Source organism: Phoca vitulina, unplaced genomic scaffold (genome assembly GCF_004348235.1).
Source record: "Phoca vitulina isolate PV1807 unplaced genomic scaffold, GSC_HSeal_1.0 scaffold2, whole genome shotgun sequence".
In the NCBI taxonomy this organism is placed as follows: domain Eukaryota; kingdom Metazoa; phylum Chordata; class Mammalia; order Carnivora; family Phocidae; genus Phoca; species Phoca vitulina.
Window position 1 is genome coordinate 46,807,202 of NW_022589705.1, and position 27,334 is coordinate 46,834,535.

The 27,334-nt window shown below is 37.8% G+C and overlaps 2 protein-coding genes across 7 annotated transcripts in view; one reads left to right on the plus strand and one right to left on the minus strand.

Moving 5' to 3' along the window:
• Positions 1–276: 276 nt before the first annotated feature.
• On the plus strand, positions 277–14,222 carry SERBP1 (SERPINE1 mRNA binding protein 1). Of its 4 annotated transcripts, none has more exons than XM_032426496.1 (8): positions 277–701; positions 4,367–4,517; positions 5,188–5,328; positions 5,441–5,530; positions 6,166–6,285; positions 8,931–9,108; positions 12,326–12,499; positions 13,816–14,222. In XM_032426496.1, exons 1-8 carry the CDS (start codon positions 389–391, stop codon positions 13,870–13,872), a joined length of 1,224 nt encoding a protein of 407 aa, XP_032282387.1. In that variant the 5' UTR covers positions 277–388; the 3' UTR covers positions 13,873–14,222. The 4 variants fall into 4 exon arrangements, with proteins under 4 accessions (XP_032282387.1, XP_032282393.1, XP_032282390.1 ...); XM_032426502.1 differs by having other exon boundaries at positions 6,211–6,285; XM_032426499.1 differs by having other exon boundaries at positions 5,459–5,530.
• The window catches only part of IL12RB2 (interleukin 12 receptor subunit beta 2), an 88,826-nt gene continuing 75,579 nt past the window's right edge, over positions 14,088–27,334 (minus strand). For all 3 annotated transcript variants that reach the window (XM_032426485.1, XM_032426491.1, XM_032426481.1), the window contains one exon: positions 14,088–26,659. In XM_032426485.1, coding sequence (XP_032282376.1) covers positions 26,117–26,659 — 543 coding nt within the window. In that variant the 3' untranslated portion in view covers positions 14,088–26,116. The remainder of the gene's footprint in view (positions 26,660–27,334) is intronic.

Here is a 27,334-nt window from a genome sequence, read left to right on the forward strand (position 1 = left end):
TCGGCGTAGCTCGAGACCCGGAGAGTTCGAGGGTGGCAAGAGCAGGTGGCAGGACTCCGCCCACCACCGCGCTTCCCCGCCCTCCGCTCGCACGCTCCACTCCCTCCGTGGGGTCCCGCCTCTTAGGCGCGCGCGAAGAGTTGTCCCGCCGTGCCTTCTGGGAATTGTAGTCTTGGCGCCGGGAGACGCCTGAAGAGAAGCGACTTTGGCCTACATACCCCATAGTGCCGTGCGGCGCTGGCCGCTCCCGGATGTGTGCCTGGCGCCGGAAGAGAAGACGACCCCCCTCTCTCGGCCCGGCCATCTTGTGGGAAGAGCTGAAGCAGGCGCTCTTGGCTCGGCGCGGCCCGCTGCAATCCGTGGAGGAACGCGCCGGCGAGCCACCATCATGCCTGGGCACTTACAGGAAGGCTTCGGCTGCGTGGTCACCAACCGATTCGACCAGTTATTTGACGACGAATCGGACCCCTTTGAGGTGTTGAAGGCAGCAGAAAACAAGAAAAAAGAAGCCGGCGGGGGCGGCGTTGGGGGCCCTGGGGCCAAGAGCGCAGCTCAGGCCGCAGCCCAGACCAACTCCACCACGGCAGGCAAACAGCTGCGTAAAGAGTCCCAGAAAGACCGCAAGAACCCGCTGCCTCCCAGCATTGGCGTGGCTGACAAGAAAGAGGAGACGCAGCCGCCCGTGGCGCTTAAGAAAGAAGGTAAAGCTGTGGTAGAAGGTGGGGGAGACCCGGGATGGAGGGAAGGAGCGAGGGGACTTAAGGCTACCACTTGCTTCTGGACTTCCGAGGGTCCGCGGGAGAGTTTGCCTCCGATTTCCTCACGTTTCCCCCACACGACAAAAGCCAGGTCCCGCGAAGGTGCTGGGAGCGTGGTAGCCCCAAGTTGAAACCACCTGCAAGGATCCTGGAGCCACCCCCTTCCCGCCTCAGTTCCTGAGCGGGGGAGCGTGCTCCAGAGATAAGCCGCTCCTCGAGCGTGTTCGCAATCCTGGGAGGCTGTTGCCTTCCCGCCGGATTCCTTGGCGGGCAAGCGCATGGACCGAGGTTCGGGGAGGCTGGCCACTTAACTGAAGCTTTTGTAGTTACGGGGTAACAGCTTCTTCTGCTCAGAGCTCTCCCTCGGCGTGCTGCTTTGAGGTGCGGTTGGCTTCTCTCCTGCCATCTTGTCCCACGATGGCGCGGAGTACCCCCACTGAAAAGCTGGGGGTCGGAGTTTGCACCTGAGCTAGTTCGAGGTTCTGTGGAGTGAGCTACTGTTTCAGGTGCCTTATTGTCCCCCCTCATCACTTCAAATATTAAAAACTACTAACTTGCTGGAGTGAATTAAGCTTTTGAGAAGAGAAATTTGGTTACACTGTAGTAAGCAGAAGCGGGAATTCTGAACGAAGACTACTATTGCGGGAAATCCTGAGGCTCGTCCTCTCTCCCGACACCCCCCCCCCCCCCCCCCCCCCCCCCCCACCCCGCACTTAGTATTTCAAGTGGTGGCTCGGCTTGGGCCTCGTGGTGAATTGAGTGCAGAGGCTGTCACAACTTTTGCCACAGCAGAGCTCTTTTGAGTGTAGCTTTTTCTCCACATGTGCGCGAAGCATGGTCGGGATTCATTGGCGGGGAATAGTTGCTTCCAGAGGTCACTGTAAACTTCACAGGATTGTCTTGAGGTTGATTTTTTGCATTTTCTTACTACTGTTTTGTCTTTTGTGGTGGACGAAAAAGCTGAACAGTTGAGGATAAAAAGTGTACGTGGTCAGTAGCAAGTAGGTGTAGGACCCTAAGACTGGATTTTTATAAAGTTGCCCTTTTATGTTGAAAGTTGAAATTAGCCTATTCGGCCACGTGCTCCTGAAAGAAGTGTTTCTCATTAGTTTTCGTTGAATTCCGTAGCATTCAGCTAATTTTAAAAATCACAGCAATGGTGCTAGGTTTTGGTTTAGGATTTTTTTTTTTAAATAGAGAACTTCTGTGATGCTTGGAATGAAGAACCTATGTGGTGAATAAAACAAAAGAATTCTTGTATTAAAATTACAGTTGGGGAGAAGGACAAGGTGGGAGTGTTGGAAAGCCCTGTATACATCGTTTAGAGCAAATATCTCTTCAGTCATCTTAAGTTTTAAAGCAACCTGTAGCACAGTTGAATAATTATTTAATTTCTGCGTTAAGGAACACGGGCCTGTGTTTATTATTTCTGTTCAATTTTACCTCCTTGATCTCACTAATCCAAAAAAGTGCATGAAAAAATTGAATCTAATGTATAAATCTCAAGTGTACCAGGTAGATGTGTTTCACGCATTTTTAATGCTCAAAGCATGAAGCCTGGTTTAAACCCCTCAGTTGTTTTGATCATAAAGCCCATATTTGAGGAGGTAAGCTTTTAACTTGGAACCTAGTATTTTAAGTTGCACAGGTGGGGAATTATTTCATAAATTTATAACCAGGACAGAGTTCAACATTCAGTACTCTTTACTTGGGAGAACTTCCATACTAGCTGTCACCATCTTTAGATCAGCAATACATAGCACTCTTAACCTTAAATTGCATAAAACATAAGCTAATAAATATGGGAAAATGTTGAATGAGAAAGGTTTCGTTTTCAGATTCTACTACCTGTCGGTTGATGTTCTGGGCATTGGAGACATAGAGACCTGGAAAAAGTCTCCCTACTTCTTGTAGTGGGAAGAATTGCTACCTGATTATGTGTTCTTTGCCTTTGGATGTAGGTGCTGGCAAATACTACACATACCTTAGATATATGTATTTAATATTAAAGGAGTTTTGTAGCTTGTCTTTTGTTCATTTGAAGAATTTGAGAACTGACACCGCAGAACTTCACTAACAGTGTAGACCAACGTGTTTTTTAAATTTTTTTATTCAAAGCCTGGAATCTACTGAAAATCAAGTGAGTTTGCAAGTACAGGTAACTAGATTAAGAGAAGCTTGAATTTTTAAATGTCATTCATTGGGTGAATTTATTTAGCAAATTTTTTAGGCTCTGTAAGCATAATGAATATTGGGTGGGGAAGTAAGCCATTGTTCACATTTGGGTGTGTTTGGCTTGGATATCATTATTATAAGGACTGGTTCCATATCCCCACCCCAGTATACTATACCTGTGACAACATTTGTTTAAGATGCCTTAAGATCTAACATTTGTGGTCTATCCTGAGAGTTTATGTGGCATGGACCTTAAAATTTCATTTATGAGTTTGGTATTTACCATTTGACTTTAGTTACAAGCAGCTGAATGATGGGGTGCATCCTGGTGGTGGGTCACTTTCTTAGAATCATTGAATCAGTTTAAGATCTTGTTATAAAACCCAATTCCTCAGCTTTTTTTTTTTTAACTTTGTCAGAAATTATGGTTTGGGAGTTAGAGCATACCTGAAATTTTCCAGTCATGAATTTATCTACTTATCCTTAAGGCCAGTAATGCATACTGGTTGCCATTGTGGGCCTCAGACACTAGCAGGAAAAAAGTAATACAGGGGGAAATCAGTAAATGCTTCAGCCATCACTTAGTGCCTCAAGTTTCTATTTCTTAAATACGGTTTTTAAAGGGATGTGTGTGTGGTTTTTAAAGATTCTTTGGAAACAAAGATGTGTTAAGGCAAAAAAAAAACTATCCATTTATAATAAAACAACTGGACTATTTCCTAGTGGTTGCATAGCAGTATGGTTTTTTTAGTCTGTGTATGGATATGGATGGATACATATGTGACTACATATACAAAAACTAATTGAGGAAAATACTTTTTTCTGGTTAATTAGTTGTTTGAAACTATGGAGATGTAATCCTCAATGCTCTTTTCCTTTCAGTTTTGTGATTTATAAAACTATCACTCTTTTTACTCTACTGTAGTTTTATTTTCTCCAGATCATGTAAAATAGTGTGGTCTTCACTGTTTTTTTGAGGGCCCTTATCTGGTGAGTGTGTTGATTTGCTTGGGTATTATTAATGAATGGCTACTGGTGTTAATCTTTTTGGTATCTTTAAAGCCAAAACGTAGCATGCCTAAAATTTCTTAAAAGTTAGAATTTTAAATTAAGAGACTGTGGCATTTTGAAAAGAGGAATGATGGTTACCCAGATGACTTTCAAGTCAGTTACAGAGACTGCTTCTTGGGGGAGGCATAATTTGGCAAACTAAATAGAAGTTTGAAACCTTTATGGTCTTTAAATAGGAATTTCTCAGGTACTTTGTTACACTTTATAGAGATGCCCAGTTTTTGCCTTCTTCAGCAGCAAGTGCTAGTTACTGATTTGAAAGAATAGCAGCTTTTTTTTTTTTTTTTTTTTCTTTCAGTATTCTGCCAATTTTTTTGTGTTGCAAAAAATAATTTGCTTATGCAGGTTATTTATCATTTCAGGAATAAGACGTGTTGGAAGAAGACCTGATCAACAGCTGCAGGGTGAAGGGAAAATAATTGATAGGAGACCAGAAAGGCGACCACCTCGTGAACGACGATTTGAAAAGCCACTTGAAGAAAAGGGTGAAGGAGGAGAATTTTCAGTTGATAGGCAAGATTTTTTTTTAATCTCTTAATGTTTTGTCAGTTTAAGAGTCATATCTTAATACAAGGCTATAAATTGGGTATAATTTGCCAGGTAGCAGTGTGGCTGGTTACATTTATCAGAGAAATATGAGTGTATTCATTGTTCTACTATGAACATTTTGGTAACAATTTTTAGTGTTCAGTCTTGGATTTCTGGTAATGAAACACTTCAGTTGAATCGATGGACAGTTTCTTTTCCTTGGCATCCCTAGATGTTAGCAGGAAAGTTCTGTTGGGTAATTGTTTATAGCAAAACAGATTATTCATATTATGCATGTTATATGCGTTTATTTACTCATTATGCATGTTAGATATGTTTAATTTAGAACTGTATTGGTAAGGTGTAGTGGTTTTACTGGATTATAATACGAATAATCATGAAAAAAGTATAGGCACTAGTAGTAAAGTTTTAGAGAAAGCAAAAATAATTTTCTTGTTTTGGGGGGAGCTTCCTGGTTCGGATTTCTTTACGTGTTTAGAAGTAGATTGTTTTTGAATTTTCTAAAACGTGTGTTTACTTAGCCATTGAATTGTTAGCCAGTAAATATGTTTTTACATTTGAGCCTTTGGATGCATTCCCCCCCTTTTTTTTCCTGGAAACCTTGGAAGTATATGATATTTTTTATTTGTTGTAGACCGATTATTGACCGGCCTATCCGAGGCCGTGGTGGTCTTGGAAGAGGTCGAGGAGGCCGTGGACGTGGAATGGGCCGAGGAGATGGATTTGATTCTCGTGGCAAACGTGAATTTGATAGGCATAGTGGAAGTGATAGATCGTAAGTCTTATATTGGTTTTTATTGTATTTTTACATGTGAATCTACTTCTTTAATAAAACAAAATTTGAATTTCTAGAATTAAAGAGTATTATGTTAACTCAGTTTTGTTAGTTCTTTTTCACATTACAGTGGCCTGAAGCATGAGGACAAACGTGGAGGTAGCGGATCTCACAACTGGGGAACTGTCAAAGATGAATTAACGTTGGTATTCTGTTTTTTAAAAATAAATAATATTTAAATAAGATTTTATGCTTTATTAGAGTTTTATCCATAATACTAAATTTTACTTGTCCCTAGGACAAGAACAGAGGCTCTCATCTCAGAGCTACTTCCTTACAGTATCTTGTTGGATATGTTTGAGTACAGTATGTCACATGACCAATTTTTCTATATTTAAATAAATGTGATGTTTTTCTTTTCATATGGTTATGTAACTTTTCCTGAAACCCTACATTTAAGTTATTTGGGTATTCTGATTTTCTGTGTGTCTTTAATAGTTCCTGTTGTAGCTCTTGATCCTTGTGGTCATTACAAAAATTTGATAGGCTATCTGCGTTGGTGGTATAGTGGTGAGCATAGCTGCCTTCCAAAAATTTGATAGGCTGGTGAAGCTTTGTCTTAAAGCAAGCTACTCTGTCCTGCTACTTTTGGAATAAAGTACTTGAAATACAACTTGGATCAGTATGCATTTTTGAATTATTTTCTCTTGGACGTCTACTAGGAAGTAAATTTAGTAAGAAAAGACTCTTAGAATGTGAAGATTTTAAAACTGTGTAAAGAATCCTTAAGCTACATGTAAATGGACCTAGATGCTTTTCTTTTTCTTTTTTCCTTAGAGAGTCCCCAAAATACATTCAGAAACAAATATCTTATAATTGCAGTGACTTGGATCAATCAAATGTGACTGAGGAAACACCTGAAGGTGAAGAACATCCAGTTGCAGACACTGAAAATAAGTAAGTGGTTTTATGTACAGTGGTGATGCCACAGCATTGGAAGCAATCTGGGTTTCTACCGAGAAAATAACATATAGGTTTAATGCTATTATGTGATGGTTTTGATAGGAGACTTGTACCCCAATTCCTCAAATAGTATCTATTTAGAAGAGTGTTTTACACATTCATATATTAGGCTATAATGGTTTAAAAAATAGAAGTGGTTATTTTTATTTGAAATTATCATTGTCATCTTTGAAAAGATAAGGAAAATACATTATTTTACCAATACCTGTTTACCTTAAGAACAAAAATTAACTATTTAACTTGAGAATGGAGAATAGGAATAAGATGTCCTGCATTATTTTACTTAGCTATATCTTATTTGGTAGAGAAGTTGTAATGAATAATCCTGGTGATGATAGCTATCCAGAGACACTGAATAGGTGGGAACTGGAAGCTAAAGTTGGGGGTTTCTAAAAATTTGACCAAATGGTTATCAGAAGAGAGAATTTAGAACACATAGTTCAAAGTACTTTGGACTCTTAACTATATAAATTTTATTCCGAGACAGTTTAAAAGTAGAAAATGTGACCATTTTAAAATTAATTTCTCTGAAGTTTTTTTCTTTTTCCATCAACGTAGAATTGGAACATAGCCTTATTGGCTTATTTTAAAATGTATGAGGAGAGCAAGGGCCAGAATATGTTATTAATTCACTGGCTTTCTTAATCCTTTTCATTTTCTGAGTTTTTAGGTATAAGATTTGGTTTTGAAGTTTTCATTCAAGGATGGAGGAATTCTAAATATACAAGTTAACGCTGGTAGAAATAATTTAATGCCTTCCTTTATTAGTTTCCATCAACCCAAGCAGAAGTTATATGCCGGCCATTGCTTACAGTATTTGTGGTTTAAAGTCTTAAATTACCAATTATTTAGGGTTTGTAATTCTTAATCAGAGCTTATTTAAATCAGGGAGGGGATGCTTTTCTGCTTTTTCTCCAAGAATTGCTCCTACAGTGAACCACTATTGGTAATAACATACTCCATAGGTTTGTTGGAAGAAGGAGTAACAATTGATTTACTATTAGATAAAAATACATGGTATTAAGTGATATGTTGAACTTGGGGTAATATGAAGTTAGAATTTTGAGTGGTAAACAATGAAATTATGATGGGCGACTGAAATGAACCTTAAAGTAACAGAAGTATTTCACAACGCCCAACACAACTGTTCCTTTAATAAGAGCCCATGTTTAAATCACCTTAAGAGTGATTTGCAAAGATTATAACTGTTTATCAGAAGAAATGATGTATTGACAACATATTGCAAACAAATCCTTCTCTTGGGACCCAGGAATGAAATTGGGGATATTTGGGCTAAAGAAGATCAAGATGATGACATGAGAGCAGTCTCTAGTCTTACTCCAGAGTAGGGGGAATCTGAATATAGCATTAAATCTTGCATGTGGAAATATAAATTTAAGAAGCACAGGCTGAACTTTGATTAACTCCCTTAATACATAGTTCCCAGAACTTTTATTTTGTTCCATTTGATCCTCAAAACAACCTTTGAAGGTAGGTGTTGGGGTTTCATGACGTGGTAAAGGTATGCCAAGTTCTGTTCTTGGCTATGTCATGACTTGGGAATAACTAGGATCTTTTCTTGATCCTCCATTTTCTCATTTGTAAAGTGACAGAGTTGGACTTGATATTGATAGCCAAGATCTCATTAATTAAATGTAAACTTGGTATAGGCAGTTTTAAGATAAGGATTTGTCAAACAGGAGTAGCATGGAAGGGAGATATTTGATCTCTAAGGCTAACTGAATCACCTGCTATCTTTGGAAGGAAGCATGTCTCCCAAAATAGCAAACAGCTTGTTTGGTGACAATTTCAAGTTGAGATTAGACCAAAATAATGGATTCTTAGGCCCATGCTTTGTTTTTATAAAAAGGGAAAAGGATTGTATATAACAGTTACATCCTGAGAATTGTATTTGGAAATAACTCATTTCATATTAAGTATTGAAGCTGTGTGTTTTGTGGAGGGTTCCAATACTAGTGGAACCGCAGTTTCCTGTCCATATACAGGCTGGCTTGAAAATTTGGAGTATACAGGATTTTGGATTTGTGGCAACTTGGCTTTTAAAATTGTTTTGCCATTGAGTGTTGATAAAAGAGGAACAGTTCTTTCATATTCTAGAATATGAATTTTGGTTGTTCACAGGCATCCTAGATGACTGCCTTTATTTTTGTTACAAGTTCTACATTGTGGGAAATTACGGAAATTAAAAGTGTGTTTTAGGAGAAGCTAGGTTAAATATTTTAATCACATAAGGGTATGGTTTTAAAGCGGTATAGTTTTAAGAAATATGTATTTTGGGTAAAGACAGTTCAAGGTTGTTATTACTGATAGTTGATTTCATAGTTTATGAAGTTGAATTGTATATTTCTCAGTTATCCATGCTTTCACTAATTGAATAAGCACTGAATTCCTAGCCTCCACCAAGTTATGTGTTAACCATTGGGTGACAGAAGACTGGGATCCTCTTGTCCTTGGATAATCTCTTAAAGATTACCAATAAGCCAATATTAACTTCTTATAATCATAAGTTATAATTTTATCAGCCCCTTACCAGCTATAAAACAAATATATTTTCACAGGGAGAACGAAGTTGAAGAAGTAAAGGAAGAGGGTCCAAAAGAAATGACTTTGGATGAGTGGAAAGCTATTCAAAATAAGGACCGGGCAAAAGTAGAATTTAATATCCGAAAACCAAATGAAGGTGCTGATGGGCAGTGGAAGAAGGGATTTGTTCTTCATAAGTCAAAGAGTGAAGAGGTAAAATTAAGTTTTGGGGTGTTTGAAAATGTTCAGATGTGTATTGACTTATATTTATACTTCCTGTTTTAAAATATCACATGGATAATCTTTATAAAAAATGAAAGCTTGACTTACATAAGATCATTTGGGGTAGATAAACTGTTCAGAAAGGAAAATAAACTGCATTACCATGTATTTCAAGAAAGGTAGTCCGTCAGTCAATCCACAATGTATTTAATGTGGTGGTTTTGTTGTTTTTTCTAGAAAGCAGTCAGTTGTATATAATACATTTACTAGTATTTAAGGTAGGTCTTTTCAAAGTTGTGGTAATATTTTTTAAAAATCTTGCCTAACTGTGAATAAGTTGAAAGATTTGCATTTTCATGTGGTTTAAGCTAAAAGAGTGGCTTCATCAGTATTCAATTTTTCAAACTCTCTGCCTTTGTCATTTGTAATGATCAAGACTCTTCAATAAATGATGCTGTCCTTTCTGAGGACTGATGTCTTATAAGAACCAGCAAATTAATTTACTAATGAAAATATTTGAAAAAGACACGTTGGTGGTTTTGATTTGGTAACAATCCCTGGGGCAGGTCGTTAGAGGAATGGCTCACTGCTACATCATTTAGGGCTTGTGCAAGTATGAGATTTTAGTCATAAAGTTAAATTCAAATGTTATTAAGGCAACCTGTAATGAAAAGATTCAATGAGCTATTGCATGTTAATTTTCTTAAATAGCTGTGACACAAACTTGGGATATTTTGAAATAAAATCAAGGTTGAAGAGACTTAAATATTATTCTAGGTTTATAGATCATTTTTTTAAACATTGACTCCATAAAACAATATAAATGGGGACATTGTCTTAAGTGCCAAGTCCTGTGGGAAAAAAATATTTTGCTTCATTTGAATGCTTTTGCTTATTTTTTTGGTAATTCATTCAGATAAAGTTGTGTATCTGGGTTAAACAAAGTATTCCTGATTAAAGAAACCATGAAAGTTCATCTTGGGGGAGATTGTTTATTTGTTTGAATCTCAAACTAATGATTAAATTGCTTAGGTTAATATGAAAAAGATTTATTTAGGCACCTTTGACACAATTATCTGTAACTCTTTTGGGTCTTGACAGAACTTTTCTCCAGAACGAGACACATTCACAAAATACTGATGTATTTCACATAATTCATTAGTTACCTTGAAGTCTCTTTATGCGTTTTGTAGACATCAGGTTAGATACAATCTTACAATGAGCTTTTCAGAAATAATTATTATATAAGATATATGATTAGAAATTTTTTTGAAAATTAAAGTGTGAAATTGGTTATGAATAATTTTGAAACCATGATATTTTTGTTACCAAGCCACTTTTATTTGTTTGGATTCATGTTGCCTTTGTGATGTGGCCACCTGTTTAGATCTGATCTTACTGGCATATATGGTCTTGTCTTTGAATATGTATAGGTCTTCAAGTTTGTTGTATATTTAAGCGCTCTTTCTTTTCATGTATCCTAATCCTCAAAACAAATTAGTAGTAGTTAGGGGAAATAAGAAACTTTAGAAACGGAAAACTAAATTAAGGTGTTAATTGACAGGGCTGAAGCCAGAGCTCTTATTTCCTGATTATCATTTCACTGCTCTAGGAAAAAAGAAAAAAAAAACTTTGCAGATTTATTTGCTGCCTTTAAAGGGATGTTCCCTGAACATCCAGACTTCCTCTGTATTACTGTAGTAAAACCTTTGAGGTGTTTCGGTAGTATATCGATTAGGTTTTTTTGCTTCTGTGCTCTAGAAACTTAGAAAATGCTTCTAATTAATGAATTGGTATTGTTGCCTTGCAATAGCAAACGTTTAAAAATTAAACAATTAGTATATGTAATTGATTTTAATTTGCTAGTGGTTTTGTGGATTTACATTTAAACATTAATTTAAAATTGCTATTTTAAGAATAACCTTCTGCTGCCTTTAAATTAGGTTGGCCTAGCACTGAGGAATGACAATTTGGGTATTAGGTGATTAAAGGGTGAAAACATAAGTACATAACTACAAAATTTATTGGTGCTTTCAGGGATAGTTATTAACAGTATGTAGCGTTACAAGATTTAGAAAGGACAAAATCTTTATTCCTTCAGAAAAGGATTATACCTGTATTTAGAAAAACTAAAACATACTTTAAAGTAGTGTAAGAAAAGTTATCAACTAGAAGATTTTAAAATTTATTCATCGCAAACATACAGGAAGAAATTAGGAATTAAGCAGTGTAAAACTGGGTTTTGTTTTGTTCAGAGTGGGGTGGTGTACCTTATATATAAATACAAAGGAGGATCTGGATTTCACAAACACGTTAACTTTAAGGTTACCGGTCTATAATTAAGGCTTGGATTTATTTGTGCTTGGCTTTTCAAGGTTCCCTGATGTAAAGTTTTGTTTCATTTGAATCTGTACTTCTCCAGTATATAGGGAAGAACACAGAATAGTTGCATATGAACAGAAAAGCATTATGAGAAGTTAATACATGATTTTTTTTTCTTTATTTTTTAAAGATTTATTTATTTGACAGAGAGAAACACAGCAAGAGAGGGAACACAAGCAGGGAGAGTGGGAGAGGGAGAAGCAGGCTTCCCGCTGAGCAGGGAGCCTGATGGCGGGGCTTGATACCAGGACCCTAGGGTTCATGACCTGAGTGGAAGGCAGATGCTTAACGACTGAGCTATCCAAGCGCCCCTATACGTGATTTATTTTCCCAAGTAATACTTGTTATAAGAGTACAGAGCCAGGGTGTTCTTTATAACTTAAAAAGTGGTTCATTATTTATCACCAATAGAGACCTCACATGCCACCTATCCAAAAGTCTTCATCAGGGGTTCACATTGGAATCTAATCTGAAGGACATATTTAAAATATACTTACCAGACTTCATTCCTAAAGATTATGATTTGGTGGATTTCAAATGGGGCCCAGCCACTTGAGTTGTTTGATTATATACCTTTAATTAAGACTTGACAGTATCAACTGTAGTTAATAAAGTTAAGAGAAGAGTGAAAGGGGTTCTTTGTCTAAGATCACTATAGCTGATCCACAAGCCTTACGTATTACATTGGCAGTTTTTATTATTGATATATTTGTTCACATGAAGTGCAGATTAGATTTTTGGTCTTTTTAAGAGAAAGTTCAATATTTAGAAATTTGAAGTGTTGCTTTCCTATTAATCACCCCATGGCCTGCTCTTAAATTTTTAGGCTCATGCTGAAGATTCGGTTATGGATCATCATTTCCGGAAGCCAGCAAATGATATAACGTCTCAGCTGGAGATCAATTTTGGAGACCTTGGCCGCCCAGGACGTGGTGGCAGGGGAGGACGAGGTGGCCGTGGGCGTGGTGGACGTCCAAACCGTGGCAGCAGAACTGACAAGGTAATTTTAAGAATTCTTTTACTTTTTCAAGTAATTTGAGGACCTCTTTTGGTAAATCAATATCCTAGGTCCTTTTGGGGGTAGGATTAGAAGGGAAAAAAAGTAGGTATACTTCCAAGAACTTGAATTACATTTTAGGCTATATTTTTGTTTAAAGCACTTAACTGAACAGCAGTGCTAGTAAAGTTATATTATCACTGTTTATAGAGTACTTATAGGTGCTGGTCATAGTGCTGTGCTAAGTATTTTATGTACTATGACATTTATTCCTTGTTACTACATTGACATCCCCATTTTATAGGGGAGGAAATTTAGGTACAGGGAACCAAGTTAACTCTTGGCTTTGGCTGAGGTCTACTTCCTTTGCTTTGACTCTGCTACTTTTGTAGGTCTCAGTATAGCATTTGTGTCCATAATTGTGTGCCACTAACTGGATGATGATTGGCACTTTTTTATTCTTGATTTTTTTTTTCTTTTTTACTACATTGTGAGAGCTGAGTTCATTTTTGTCCTACTTTTATAATTTAATGCCTTGTACAATGTGTATGACACAAAACCAGTTCTTAAATATTTTTATAGAAGCCCTGGTAATTGATAAATTTGCACTATGATCTTTTTGATGCCCAAGTATATGCTGTTAATGACTAGATATTGTTTAAGTATTAGCAGTAACCTTTGGGTTAGGTTAGTTCATTGTCTCTTGTGGTCTGGCTAGGGAACGATGATGTCCTCCTGAATTCTCAACACCTGATATGCAAATTGGGGACCTACCTGCTTGATTGAGTCTGTCAATGTTTGATTTTAGTGGTAGCTTAATATAGATTTTTATAGTTGATAATGGGGTGATGATTTCTTTTTCTTCCTCTGAACATCAGGTTTTTTAAAAGGTCAATAATGTTGTGTATATGGATCTTTCAATATGTTTTTGTTGTTATTCTTTGAGTGTAAATAGTAGTTGGGTCCCTTTCTAGCATTGATGAATGAATCACGTAATAGGTTTCTTAGCCGGCTTTCAAATTGATGCCATTTTTATTTGCAGGTGAGGAGAATAATAGTAAACAAAGAATCCACATACATATCCCATGTGGATCTATTTATGTGATTTATTAGAAAACTAAACCCATGATGTTATTAAGGAATACGTCTTGATAGACACTCAGGACAAGGCTCATTGCAAATAATTATAGTCCTGTTCTGATCCATAACAGTAAAGCTTTGACATGTTTTTACTTAGTATCTTAGAGTTATGTGTGTAAATGCAGACACTGGCAGTCCAAGATTTGAGAATTGTTAATTTCGATTTGTTTCTTTTTCAGTCAAGTGCTTCTGCTCCTGATGTAGATGACCCTGAGGCATTCCCAGCTCTGGCTTAACTGGATGCCCTAAGACAACCCTGGTTCCTTTGTGGACCCTCCCATCTGAGGTTTTGCATGCTTAAGGATCCCAAACGACTTAAGAATTTAAAAAAAAAAAAAAAAAAGACTGTCATTCATACCATTCACACCTAAAGACTGAATTTTATCTGTTTTGAAAATGAACTTCTCTCGCTACACAGAAGTAACAATATGGTAGTCAGTTTTGTATTTAGAAATGTATTGGTAGCAGGGATGTTTTCATAATTTTCAGAGATTATGCATTCTTCATGAATACTTTTGTATTGCTGCTTGCAAATATGCATTTCCAAACTTGAAATATAGGTGTGAACAGTGTGTACCAGTTTAAAGCTTTCACTTCATTTGTGTTTTTTAATTAAGGATTTAGATGTTCTCCCAATTACAAACTGGTTTTAAATATTGGACATGATATCAGTTTTAATACCTGCTTTGCATTTTCACACATGGTCAACTGGGTCATGTAAACTTTGATTTGTCAAATTTTATGCTGTGTGGAATACTAATACTACTTTATGTATTTTAACTTAGTTTTAATATTTTCATTTCTGGGGAAAACCTTTTTTCACTTCTCATGATAGCTGTTATATATGCTAAATCTTTATATACAGAAATATCAGTACTTGAACAAATTCAAAGCACATTGGTTTATTAACCCTTGCTCCTGCATGGCTCATTAGGTTCAAATTTATAATTGACTCACAATTTCAAGTATATTTACTTTTAAAATGTGTGACTTTCCCATTTTAAAAACCAGACTAGACACCTTACTGGTGGAAGTTTAAGCTACTTTATTGTTGATAACATCATATCAAGTGAAGTAGTTTTATGGGTGTTGGGTTTTCCCCCCCAGAGGGTGGGTGGAACAAGTTGATTTGGCTACTGCAGAATATTTAAACTGTTGTGTAAAATAAGCGTCTGGCCACTCAGTATGATTTGTGTGTATGGAAGGTCCCAAATCAAAATTGTTCTTCCATAATCAACAACCCTTTAATCCTTCCTTTTTCTAAAGAAACCAAAGGGCACTGGTTTGTATGGTAAGATGGGGGAGTATGTTAATTTTTGGAATTTGGAAAGCAGACAGCTTTACTTTATAAGGTTGGAACAGCAGCACCGTCCATGAAATATAAACCAAAAATCTTACTGTTTCCGAATTTCCTATATTGCTGTTAATTTTGATCGATGACTGTTCCACAGAAAGTGATAAGTATCTTTTACCTCTTCCTCCATTAGAAAATTAGGTTAATGGATTCCTTGAATGGGAGCATCACCACTTACTAAAACATACATGGAGAGAATTGTCAACACACAGATTTTCTAGGATTTTTTTTTTTTTTTAAATCTTAGGCCACATTTATTAGTAAATAGGAAAGGAATTTTCATGTATAGTTTCAAAGATCTTTTTTCACTCAGTATTTTCTACCTGTGTATGGTAATGTCCAGTTTTGAAATATTGAAGATCTTAAATCATAAAATGTCTTCTATTTAGCTGATTCATTCTCCCGTATACTTCTAAAAGAGAAATTGTACAGTACAAGAGTTACTCATTTGGGTTAGATTTATTAATCTAGTTACCTGCTAGTTTGACATCTTAGGAAGGAGGTAATTGGTTTTTAATGATGGATAAACTTTTGTGCTGGTGTTTTGGATCTTATGATGCTGAGCATGTTCTGCACTGGTGCTAATGTCTAATACAATTTTATATTTACGAACATACCTGCTACCCAGAGGCAAGTATTAATTTAGTCCATATGGACTATTGACCCCTCTTGAGATTGCAACATACATGCTCCGAAATCATTGTGGTTAGACTTTCAAGTATCTTAACTTGTTTCTGGACATGTAACATGTTTATAAACCTTGATTTTTAGCAACAGAGAGAAAACACCTCCTATTAAAAAACACAAGTTCTACTTAGTGTCAGCCATTGCTGGCATTCTGTTACTAGAGAATACAGCAATATCTGGTATGTTGCAAGCTTTCAAGATAGCCTGAACTTTAAAAAGTTGGTCCATTGGTTGTATCTGATGGATGTAAATTTGCCTCCTAGTTCACTTTTGTGTCAAGAGCTAAAACTGTGAACCTAACTTTCTCTTATTGGTGGGTAATAACTGAAAATAAAGATTTTATTTTCATGCTCACTTCTTAAAAGTAATGAAAACAAACAAATAGGAGCCCATTTATCGTCACGTGTTTTCTGACCTGTGTGTGCACCCCGAAGATAATGTTCATATTTCATTTTTCCCCCTTAGATTTAGATTTTGTGTATGTGGGTTTTTTGTTAAATCAGGACGTTGGATCACATTTGGAAGGGATGAAACCTACTACAATTAGAAAGTTGAATTTTTAACTTACGAATTTCAAGGACTGACATGGCAGTTGGCATTTCTCTTAGCCAATCACATTTTGAGCCTGAAGGTTAATCATACTGAATGCCACTCTTTTTTTTTAAACCAATGATATAATACTAAAAAAATCCCTTAATACAGATCTCTAAATAATAGTGGTGGCTGATTTAATGTTTTAGTGAACATTTATCTTGATGCTTTTACAAGGGAGTAATGCCAGAGTTGATGGCATTTTCAGCTTGCATTGAAATAATGGGAATCTAGTTTCGTTTTTAGTGAAATAGTTTTTGGAGACCTGTGTGGAATTAGGAAAGATTTTAAAATGTGCAGTAGGTATTATATATCTAGTTAATTTACTCAGTTTTATTTAAAACATGGAAGCAAGACACATCATCTCCAGGGTTGTAAATAGATTTGGGGCTTATTTCTAGATATGGGTTTGGAGGGAGAATATTAAGTACTCATTCTGCTTTTATTATTTTTCTAAATGCTAGAGGTCATTGCACTAAAATAGAAAAATTTTATTGTGCCATTAGGGAGTTGCATACAAAGTCTAAATATTATGTATTGGATATTTAAAACACATCTTTAAGAGCACTAGTATTATGTGGAAGGAACCAACAAGTATTAAAAGGTTAAAACAGAAGTGTGAAGCTGCTGGAACCTGAATGATACTGACTTCAAGGTAAGATTATATCAGGTATATTAATGGCCATCTGTCCCAACTTTGAAGTAACTGGTATGCAAATTCTAGGGCTGTCAGGTACATTTAAGTTGTACTTTCTAAAGAAAGTAAATTAGTACTTAGATATTAACCCATACATTTGTAATTTTAAAATTAACCTGTGTTTAGCAAGTCTAAAGCTGCCACATCTCCACATTAACTGGAGAAAGCCCAGAGTGTGATTAGTGGTACACTTTACAGAATATTTAGTGACAAGTTGTAAAATGATCTCTTACCAGATTTTCAGACCTAGTAAATAGTGAACTAATTATTGATGTGATTTGCAAAATTGTCAAAAGTTTTAGCATTAAGATTATATTGACTGGCAGCTTTTAGAAATTTGGGTGGTTTCTTTTTGCTCAGCCTAGGTTTACCTTGGAAGTGTTCTTATTGAAAAATCCCGCTTGATTTTTAGGTTAGATAAATAGAGATGTACGAGGACTAAAGCTTGTTTTAGGCTGAGAGGAATTCACTAAATCAAAGAATCTAAAAAATTGTAACTAAAGGATGAGAGGCTTAATTTCAGAAAATGATTAGGATATAGAGATACATTGTTGAAGCTATCAAGATTTTGGCCTCAGGAAGAATAGTATTGGAAATGAGTATTGTTTAAATAAGTTCTGTATCTAAGCTAGGAGTCCCCAAACTTCAGCCTTTGGCCTGCTTTTGTACACTTTATGAGTTAAGAATACTTACACATTTTTAAAGGGTTAAAAGCTATTTGTGTAGCCCACAAATGTTAAAAATCTGTCCCTTTGTAGAAAATATTTGCTGACTCCTGATCTATCATTCCCAGGTCAACATATAATGAGTTCTTTTAAGTGAAGGTTTAGTTCTAGGTACAAATTAAATCATCCTACCCCATGGGAAATTGTGAAGTTAGAAGTATATTAAAGCAAGTTACCTCTTAACTTCTACAATCAAAATAAAGGCAAGATATCTTACCTGGTAGCCTCTAGTAAAGATGGTCATGTTTTAAAAAAGATTATATAACTTGTAACTTAAATATATCTTCTGAAAACTTTAGTTTAGGAGAGTATAAATTTGCTGTAAGAGTAAGCTTAATGCCATGATTACAGTTTTATGTTTAGTGCTAGTTTTTGTCAGTGCTAAACTCCTGTTCTAATTGGTTTTTCCCATGAGGTGAGAGTTGTGAACATTTTGTATAGGTGAGAAAACAGACGTCTTTTAATTAACTCCATAGGTTGAGCTGGGGTGTGAATCACTGGCTTCTTGATGACTGCCTTTCTCAGAGCTTACTCAGGAAAACACTCATTTGGGCAGAATTTAGATTTTGTGCCATTGATTACCTCATAAATAGTCGATTGTGCATTTCTAAATGGAAAGAAAAGATGAAAAATGACCCATACAGGTTAGGAAATTACCAAATTATGTTTTTGTTTGAGGTGTCAATTATGTAGGTACTTGAGTGTTTTAAATTAGTTAACATCCCTTTTGCTGCCTACTTGGCAGGGTGTAATAGTTCCTAGTGTGCTTATATGTATGCTAAGTTTGTGCTTGGAAGATCCATAAAATAACTGGTGATAACTAGTATCTGATAATTCTGATTAATTATGGATTTCTTAAGCCTACTTTGGATGACTGATACCAGGTGTTGAGAGAGTTGCTCTTACCTGATCCTGGCTTTATTTCTTAAATAGCTGCATAAAGTATCACTGGTATGGAAATGTGGAGAGCAAAGGGCTAGTTAATATTCAGGGTTTTGATATTTGGTGAACTGAGTACTGAAAATGGACAGTATCGATTACCCTATATACCTTCAATTGCAGTTGTAGCTGATCATTTATCTCTTAAAAGATTTTAGGACTTAAAGAGTTGTCTTAGTTTGAAGAAATGGCCCTGGTTTTCATCTGCCTAGCATGAAGATTCTTTAAAAAGTGGTCCACCTGAACGTGGTTCTTGACGTTTGACTGCATAGAGTTTTGTTACCTTGAGCCTAAAATTTATTAGCTGATGAATAACGTCAAAAACTTTGTTTTGGGAACTTACTGAATTCTTTAACACCTTGGGTGTAATAATCCATAGTGAAATGTTGCTTTGTTTGGCAGCCACACTCAGAGTGCTCAGACTGCCAGAGGTAGTTGTGTAAAACAGCAAAGAAGATGGTAGTTGTCGCCACCCCCGCCAACTTCCAGTTTCATGGCTGAAAATGTTTAGGCTTTCATTGGTGAATTGAACTAAACATATTTTGCTGTCTAGAGAGAGTTTGTCTTTTACCTAGAAATTCTGAGTTTCCAGTGAGGCTTCCACACTTTTTTTTTTTTTTCCAGTAAAGGAACTTTTCCAAAATGACAGATAATTTTGTTTCAGCATGATTTTATGTACATAGTTACCAATGTTTTACCTAAGTGCTAACATCTAAAGAGCTGAAGAGTCCATGAGAAGAATGGATTGGATAAAGGTACTTTTAAGACCTGTTAACTGGTGACTAGGAAGGAAATCAGCATAATTTAGCAGGTATATTTTATTCATAATGGTATCCCTTCAAGATTGAGTGGCATTTAGTCACTGTATTAACAAAACCCAGTAAATCGAAGTTTTTAACAATTAGACTGACCCCTCCCCCCCACACACATAGACACTTCTTGGGTCATGGTAGAACTCTGGAAGTCATGTTGACTGAAGTAGAGAAGGGCTTTGGATGCTGTGTAATGCTAAGTGAATTAATCTGAGAAGACGTTCCCTTCAGGAGAAAATGGGCAGGATTTATCAAGAGAAAATTGCCAATATATTGTTGGAAGAACTGTAATAACAAGCACCTCCAGTTTAAAGGAGGGCATGGATGTTCCCCTTTTTTCCAGGATCATCAGTCTTGCCACTTAAGAGTTATTAGACCTTAAAAATAACTGCAGATTTTTAGAGGAAAGAAATCTGAATTGATTTGAAGATTGCATCTGTAGCTGGAGAAACGACTTACTGACTTAATTATCCTTGCAAGTTATTTTAGTCTGTTGCAAGCAGGTCAAAGGTGTTTTCTAAAAACTGTCTTTGCAGCTGCTTTGAAATCTATCCTGCCATAGACCAGGAGGGGTAAAGTAAAGGGGGTGTATAGGAATGCAAAGTAATCTAGTCATAATGACGTTGTAGTACAAGTAGGAGAAAGCCTTTTTAAAAGTATTCTTTGCAGTGTTGTGGAAAGATGGCAAGTGATCGTTTTACTCTCTGTGATGGAATAATAGAAGATTTCTGTTTCTAAATGAAATCTTGCGACACCCTATTTTCAACCTTGAGAGTTTTTGTTTGGGGAAGATTGAGGATGGGGGTCTCCAGGCTCCTTGGCTTAGGTGGCACAAGAAATGTGCCCTCAGCCTAACATAGGCCACATTGTCTGCTATGATTGCCATTTTAGCAGGTGAATTGAGATTTTCTTTCATAAAGAACAAGTGTCTCATGTTACTGGTTTTCATTTGATTTTGAAAGAATGTTTTTGCAGTTTTTTGAACTAGTAAAAGTATTCTGCTATGGGGCGTTCAGGCCTTTTCAGTGACAATTCAGGGCTTTTGAGAACAGTTTATTCTCTGAGGAACTCCCTAATAGTTATTAGAGTATTTCTTTGGGGTCCTATTATTAACTTATAGGTAGTCAAATTGACAAGGAAGGGTATTTTGAACCTCACCTCACATTCTTTTGCCTAGGGCAAGGCCAGGGTCTCTTATGGAAGAATTATTTAAATTTGTAGAAATTAAAAAAAGGCATGAATTGACTTTTGAAGGGAACCCATGACAGCACATAAATAAGTCTGTATGTCTCTTAGAAATGTGATTGAAATCTCAGCAGATCCAATTAACACTAGTTTTGCTGCTATAAATAAATGATCAGTAGCAAAATGTGGAACCAATTACCACAGAATGGAGGAAGGGCATTTATGTTTCAATAATTCACATTCACAACAAAATTAAGTCAAAAGCAACCCCAAGAAAGCCTTCATATATGGAAAAAAAAATAGATAAGGGGTGGGGTAATAGCTGTTTTTTAATTAAAGGGAAAACACATTGTTCTGGTTATTTTTCTATTTAGAAGGCATAATGTACTTAAAGCTTTAAATAATTTATCAATTCCTTAAAATAATGGACTTTACTGGGAGTGTTACTTTCTGTGGCCTACCTTTGCCTTCTATTATAGGATTTAGATTAGCTGGGTAGATAAATTTGCAAATTCAGGAGTGCCAGATTTTTTCTGGTCATTAAAGCTTTACCATGGTTTTAGGTAGATTTCTCAAGAACCAATAATCTAGAACTTCAAAAGTATAGAAATGCCATTTTTTGGTTACCTAGTAAAAATAGGCATCAAAGATTTTTATGGAATTAACAGTCAACTACAGTCAGAACCCCAGTTGATGTAAATTAGTAGAGCAGTCTTGCACAGGAAGGAATTAGAGTAAAGCTTATGCTCTGAAACAAGACTGCCCAGTATTATGTACTGGTTATGTGACTTAGTTTGTATCTGTTTCCCCACCTCTATAGTCAGCACTGCATTACACCCTTCAAAACTGCATGTACTAAGGACTGTATTAATGTGTTATTGATCATTATTCCTGTTAAAATGGGGGATTTGGGAAAAATTGGCTTGTGATATAAACTTTGTATTTCCAAGATCCATCGTTTAAGTTATTACCTTAAAATCTGCAACCCCCACCCTCACCAAGTGTGTCATCTACTTTGCCTTTTTTACTTTTCTGCTATACCCTCTGACAGGAGTACTATTGGTCAGTGAAAGTGCCAGACACGGTGGAGGATGAAAGCGGCATGGGCTTAAAGAAAGTGCTCAGCTCAGTAGGGTCTGTCTCTAGATCCACTGTTTCAAGTCTTCGGAAAGAAATTGGTAATACTTCATATTTTATTGACTTTATCCAATTATAAAAGTAATGAGTATTTGGTGAAAAGGATGCAAAGATGTAATTTAAAAACCTATGGCTGGAGATAACCACTAGCATTTTGGTGTATATTCTTCCAGGGTTGTTTTTTGTTTTTGTTTTTGCATTGATTTTATAAAAGTGAGATGATTCTATTCAGCCTTTTGTAACTGACCATTTCCATGTCAAATATTGTTATACTTTTATAAAGACTGTATAGTATGCTTTTCAGCAATTCTAAAATCCATTCCAATTTCAGGCATGTTAAAATGGTGGTGGTGGGGGACGTTCATCATAGAAATTGATGGAATATTACAGTTTAATTTTCCTGCTCAGAACATAAAGTAATGGTGTGTCCTAAAACTGGTGGAATCAGATTCCATGAAACTGAGTGTTTCATTATATGGATTATGCTATAACCAGGTCTCTACTGAAGGGCATTTAGGCCCCCTCTCCCATTTTAATCTATGCTGTGATCAGTCCTTTATCCAGTGGAGTTACTTATCCAAATTTTACTGAATATTATTGCCCAACTGCCTCCAGAAAGGAGCCAGCTAACATTCCTGGTTGTGAGCACCACTTTCTCTGATTAATACTGGCTAATTTTTCCCTTGATTTTGCTAATTTGGTAAGTGAAAAATGGTATTTAACTTTCATTTCTTTGATTACAGGTGACTGTTTCTTTCATGTTTCTTGGGCAGTTACATGTATTGTGAGTTGGTCCAGTCCATTTTTCTTTAGTGTTGGCTTTTATCGTACTGATCTCTTAAGGGCACCTAAGTTAGTTATTTTGGGCATATATTGCAAATATTTTTATCTAACTTAGTGTATGTGTTTTGCAAAGTTTATTATTGGAGATTTATTCTCATTTAGGCTGTGATGTAAAGATCTCTTTTCCGTTGACAGCCAATTGATTGCGTATCTTTTATTAGTGGAAAGGAGATCTTTCTGATCTCTAGTTATGCTAGAGAAGTGACTTCAGAGTTCACTTATCAGCCTTTCACAGGGTGGATAATATGAATGTCCAGGAGTCCTTCACATTGGGAAGAGAAAAATGGGGTTCTTTTGGAGGGTTTGAGCTGCAATATTGGAACAGATCACAACTGTATCAGATGAAGGAAAAAGAGGCTAATGGAGAAAAACCAAGAATCAAACATAAGGGATTGACTAGAATAGAATGTGCCTAGCTTGGCATGTCTTTCACTGGCCTCGGCCTTGGTGAGTTGCAGCTGTGGGCTATTAATGGAAGCTGAGAAATTAGGACAGAATGGAAGGGAAAAGTCAGTAAAGGGAAAGAACTAGATAACACTAGTTAGACTTTATTGCCAAAAAAGAAGACAGAGGCCCAGGAAATACAATCTCCGGTTTCTGAGAAAGAGGGCCCTTTCAAGAGGCAATTTAAGATAAGGATCTCTACACAAGAATTAGTGGTGGAGATTCCCATGAATCCACTAAGACTGAACTTGGACTCCATTTGTAGTATCTAGGTCTCAGAGAATAAGGAATTTGATGTGTTTCAATAGAGCAGAGATTTCTGGGTTGACTTTGGGATGTACAGGAGTGAGGATTAAAATCATAGCTAAGTATCCTGAGTAATAAAAACTGGGCATGTCCTGGTTAAAGGAGGCAACCTGATTCGGTATTTTGACTGCATCTGCAGGATGAGGGGATTGTGAAAACTACTTGGCAAGGGCAGAACAAGGTTACCCGTCCTCTGTTCTTCATGAAAAGAGGATATTTTATGCGGCAGAGTGGAGTAGCTAATGCCCAAAGAGGTCTTTAAAAAAGAGCTACTGCTACATGTATTATATAGCAATGTTGTTAGTGACAGTAGGGTAGAGTGTTGGGAATGAAAAACAAATACTCAGTTGTCCCAATAAAGAGGAAGCAGGCACAGCTAGACTGGCTTCTGGAACAGAAGGAACAAGTGAAAGCAGTGGCAGGTGATCGTTCTTACTTTTTATTGATAGCCTACTATGAACGAGGCATGGTGCTGGGGAAGCAGATTACCATCGTTCCTGCCTTCATGTTATTTACAGTCCAGCAGAGGAAGTAAGTGGTATGGGCATCATGCTTAGGGAAGCACTGAGAGGGTGAGACCTCTGTGGTCTTAGAAGGAGCCTTTAGAGGTCAAGGAAGTCTCTCTTAATTTTTTTTTTTTTTTTACTTTTTAGGAAAACAAATGCAGTATCACCTGGAGACAGGAAAGGGTCTAGGGGGTAATAAGGAGATTGGAGCTGGGTGTTGAGTCCAAGCGGGGAGGGGATGAATGACTAAGATGGATATCAGGCAATCAAAAGAAAATCAGAGATAGGCAAAGCAGGTATTTCAAGAAGAGAAGTTGGCTCCCATTGTCAAGAGGCGATAAGTTAGCCAGCTTCTGAGGAGGTGGCCTTGTCCTTTACGACCCATTGTAAACAGTCAAACATGGGACACCACATCCTGGGTATAGACAAGCTAACACTGAATCTTCTGAGATGCAAGAAACCATGTGCAAGGGTGCTGCTTAGCACCTAAATAGAGTAGAATAGAGATGTAAGGAAGGAACTTAAGCTTTTCAAAGAAAGCCTGAGGAAACTATGTTCGAAGAGCAGGGAGCATAGATAAAGAATTAAACATGAATAAGCGGAGCAAATGTTCATGATTTCAATTTCTAGAGGTCTGAGGGACATCTGGTAAACAAACACTGTCTTGGTGCCAGTGTTTGGGTTGGGGTCAGGGTAGGGGGTAGGCCTGGGGCTTCACAGGGATTTAAGAAGAAGGTTCTTGGACCTTTCATCCTGTTATTTGGGAAGGGCACTAAGCATTTTGAAACTTCCCTACCAGCTTTGCAGAAGGGCCTATAGTGAAGGGATAGAGGCAGTGATGGGGTAGGGGAGGGTGATAAGCCAGGGGCCACAGCTTTAAATGAGTAAAACATGTATCATGTTCCAAGTTCTCATGCTGAGGAAAAGAGAAGTATCTTTTAGGCTCAACTTGAGCTGTCTGAGGACCAGCTCAGAGTCTTCCTGAGGAAGGAAAAACAGGATGCCCTGGGGAGAAGGGGATGACACAAGTGTAACCTTAATGATTTGGGTCTTAGACCCTGAGACATCCCTGATCCTGAAGGCAACAGCTGCTGCAGCAGAAGGAAGAAGAAACAAGGTGTCAGCCTTTGGCCCACTACTTTCCAAGATACTGGATTGCAGAGAGGGGAAGCTTGGCCCAGGGTTTTAACGGCAGGTTTATGGTAACTTTCCACCATCAAGCTGCTCTTGATTCACTGAAAGAGGGTGAAGATAAAATAAAACAATAGGAAAAAGGTACATTTGTGTAGGCTTTCACAAGGACAGTTGTGACCATCTGCGGGGGGGGGGGGGGGGGGTTTTATATTGGTGTTCACCAGGGTCTTCTATGTCTTCATCTGTAAAACTGGGTTGATCTGTTTTGAAAACTCTATAATGCTTACTAGTGTATCCGTCATTTAGATCTGTGCCCTCCAGTACAGTAGCTACTAGCCATGTGTGACTAATTACAATTAAAATCCACTTACTCCCTCAGTCCTACTACACACATTCCAAAGTGGTCAGTAGCCAGTGTGGTTCATATCTACTGCACTGAACAGTGAAGATATATAAACATTTCTACCTTAGGCCTATTGAATGCTACTGACCTAGGTGTATGACCTGCACGCACAGTCCCCTGGACTATTAGTGATTGCTAGTAAGAGCTTTGGTTTCTACTCTACCCTTTTGCTTTACTGGCCAACAGAGCCGAGGAAGTTGCAGGAACCCAGATTGCAGTCTAGGTACACACGGTGTACAGGTGACCGTTGGACAACATGAGTTTGAACTGTGTGGGTCTATTTAGGTGGATTTTCTTCAGTGAATACAGTACAGTACTATAAATACATTTTCCATATGATTTTCTTAACATTTTCTCTAGCTTTATTGTAAGAATATAGTATATAATACACAAAATATGTTATCAATAAGAGTGGTCACCAGGCCAACAGTTAACTTTCTGGGGAGTAAAAAAAATATATATACTGATTTAAGCCTGTGCCCCTAACCCTCACACTGTTCAAGGGTTAACCATAATCCTAAGGCTCTGGAGAAGGCAAGACGAGGTATCTGGGTTAAGGCCAATTCTCAGTTCCCAAGATTGACCCTGAACTGCTTGTCTGCCCTCTAGTTGCAAACCTGATGGCAGCACCCAGAAGTATTGACCACTGGAGCAGGAGGCTGGGGAGGTGGGACACATTGGGGACTGGGGACACATTGACTTTCCAAGCTTTACCACTTACAGCATGAGGGAGCTGCACCCCATCTTTAACCGATCCAGAGTCAGCTTCTTATCACAGGAGAAGGTGAGCGGGTGAAGGGAACTTGAAGGGAAAACAGAAAGAGAGATGTGCTGAGTCTCTAGTTCTTCCAGAGGGTCAGTTATAGGAACCTCATGTGAAGGGAGATACTGTATGTTGGAGGGTAAGTATCCCTCATGGGTGGGAAGGTAGTCCACTGGAAGGACTGTCAAGGGGTTGGCTAGGTGTCCTGGCTTTGAGTCAGGGCCCCTGCTCCCCAGCATCTTGTACAGATCCACTAGTTGTCCTGTCTCTGCTATAAGAGCTTTTGAAGGTGGTAGGCTTGAGGCACTGTACCCTGTGTCTTCCTCAGAGGTATAGTGACCTTGGACTCCTTGTCCCTTGTCTGGCCAGTTGGGGTGATAGGGATGTCTGAAGACTGGGGTCACTTGATGAAGGACTTCAGTGATGACCAGGGTCTCAGGTTCTTCAGGACTGGGCCAGTCTGTCAGGAGCCTGTCCAAGGCCAGCTGCATCTTCTCCTGAGAAAGGGGAGGAAGAGGCTCATACAGCTATGTTACGTAAGTAGCCCTTGACAACTGACTTCTCTGGGGTTATGAAAGGCCTCGCAGCCTGCGCTGCCTAGTTGGCTCAAGGTGGGACACTGTGGGCCCTTGACTTTGTGACAGGAGTGAAGCAGTTAACATCGTCAGGGAAGCAGACAGACAGGAGCCAAGGACTCCTTAACCCCCCAGCCAGTGAGTGACTCACTACCCAGCTCAACCTTCAGCCAGACTGTTTCTGATGGGTCCAACTGCACGAGCTATTTCTCTAGGATAGAGGGCACAGTAGGTTCAAAGGGAAGGCTGGGCTTGCTCCTGTCTCGGGGAAGAGGCAGGGAAGACTTTCAAAAAGTCACACTGGAGCTGAATCTTGAAAGAGATACTTCCCAAGTAAGGAGGTAATGGGCCAGGAGGACTGGTCTGTTCTGGAACCTGCTAGTTCTTTCTTTTGCCAGGTAAACTGAGGTTTCGGAAATCTGAGGTCATATGATGAAGAGGTTTTTAAGGGATGCTAATGAGTTTGGGCTTTGATTAAAGGTTCAGGGTAAACTGGAAAGAGTAACTTGGAAAAATGTTCATTCTTTTTTCCCCTATGGCTAATTTTGTCTGTTACTTCTCTGCCTTCTCTTTGTCAATATCACATCAGTTACTAGC

What these genes read in the sequence shown, in the direction of transcription:
- SERBP1 (XM_032426496.1), top strand. Translation starts at nt 389, where the DNA reads ATGCCTGGGCACTTACAGGAAGGCTTCGGCTGCGTGGTCACCAACCGA. An exon ending in ACTGTCAAAGATGAATTAAC is followed by an intron (nt 5,531 to 6,165) that starts GTTGGTATTCTG and finishes TTTTTTCCTTAG; the next exon opens with AGAGTCCCCAAAATACATTC. An exon ending in GTTGCAGACACTGAAAATAA is followed by an intron (nt 6,286 to 8,930) that starts GTAAGTGGTTTT and finishes ATATTTTCACAG; the next exon opens with GGAGAACGAAGTTGAAGAAG.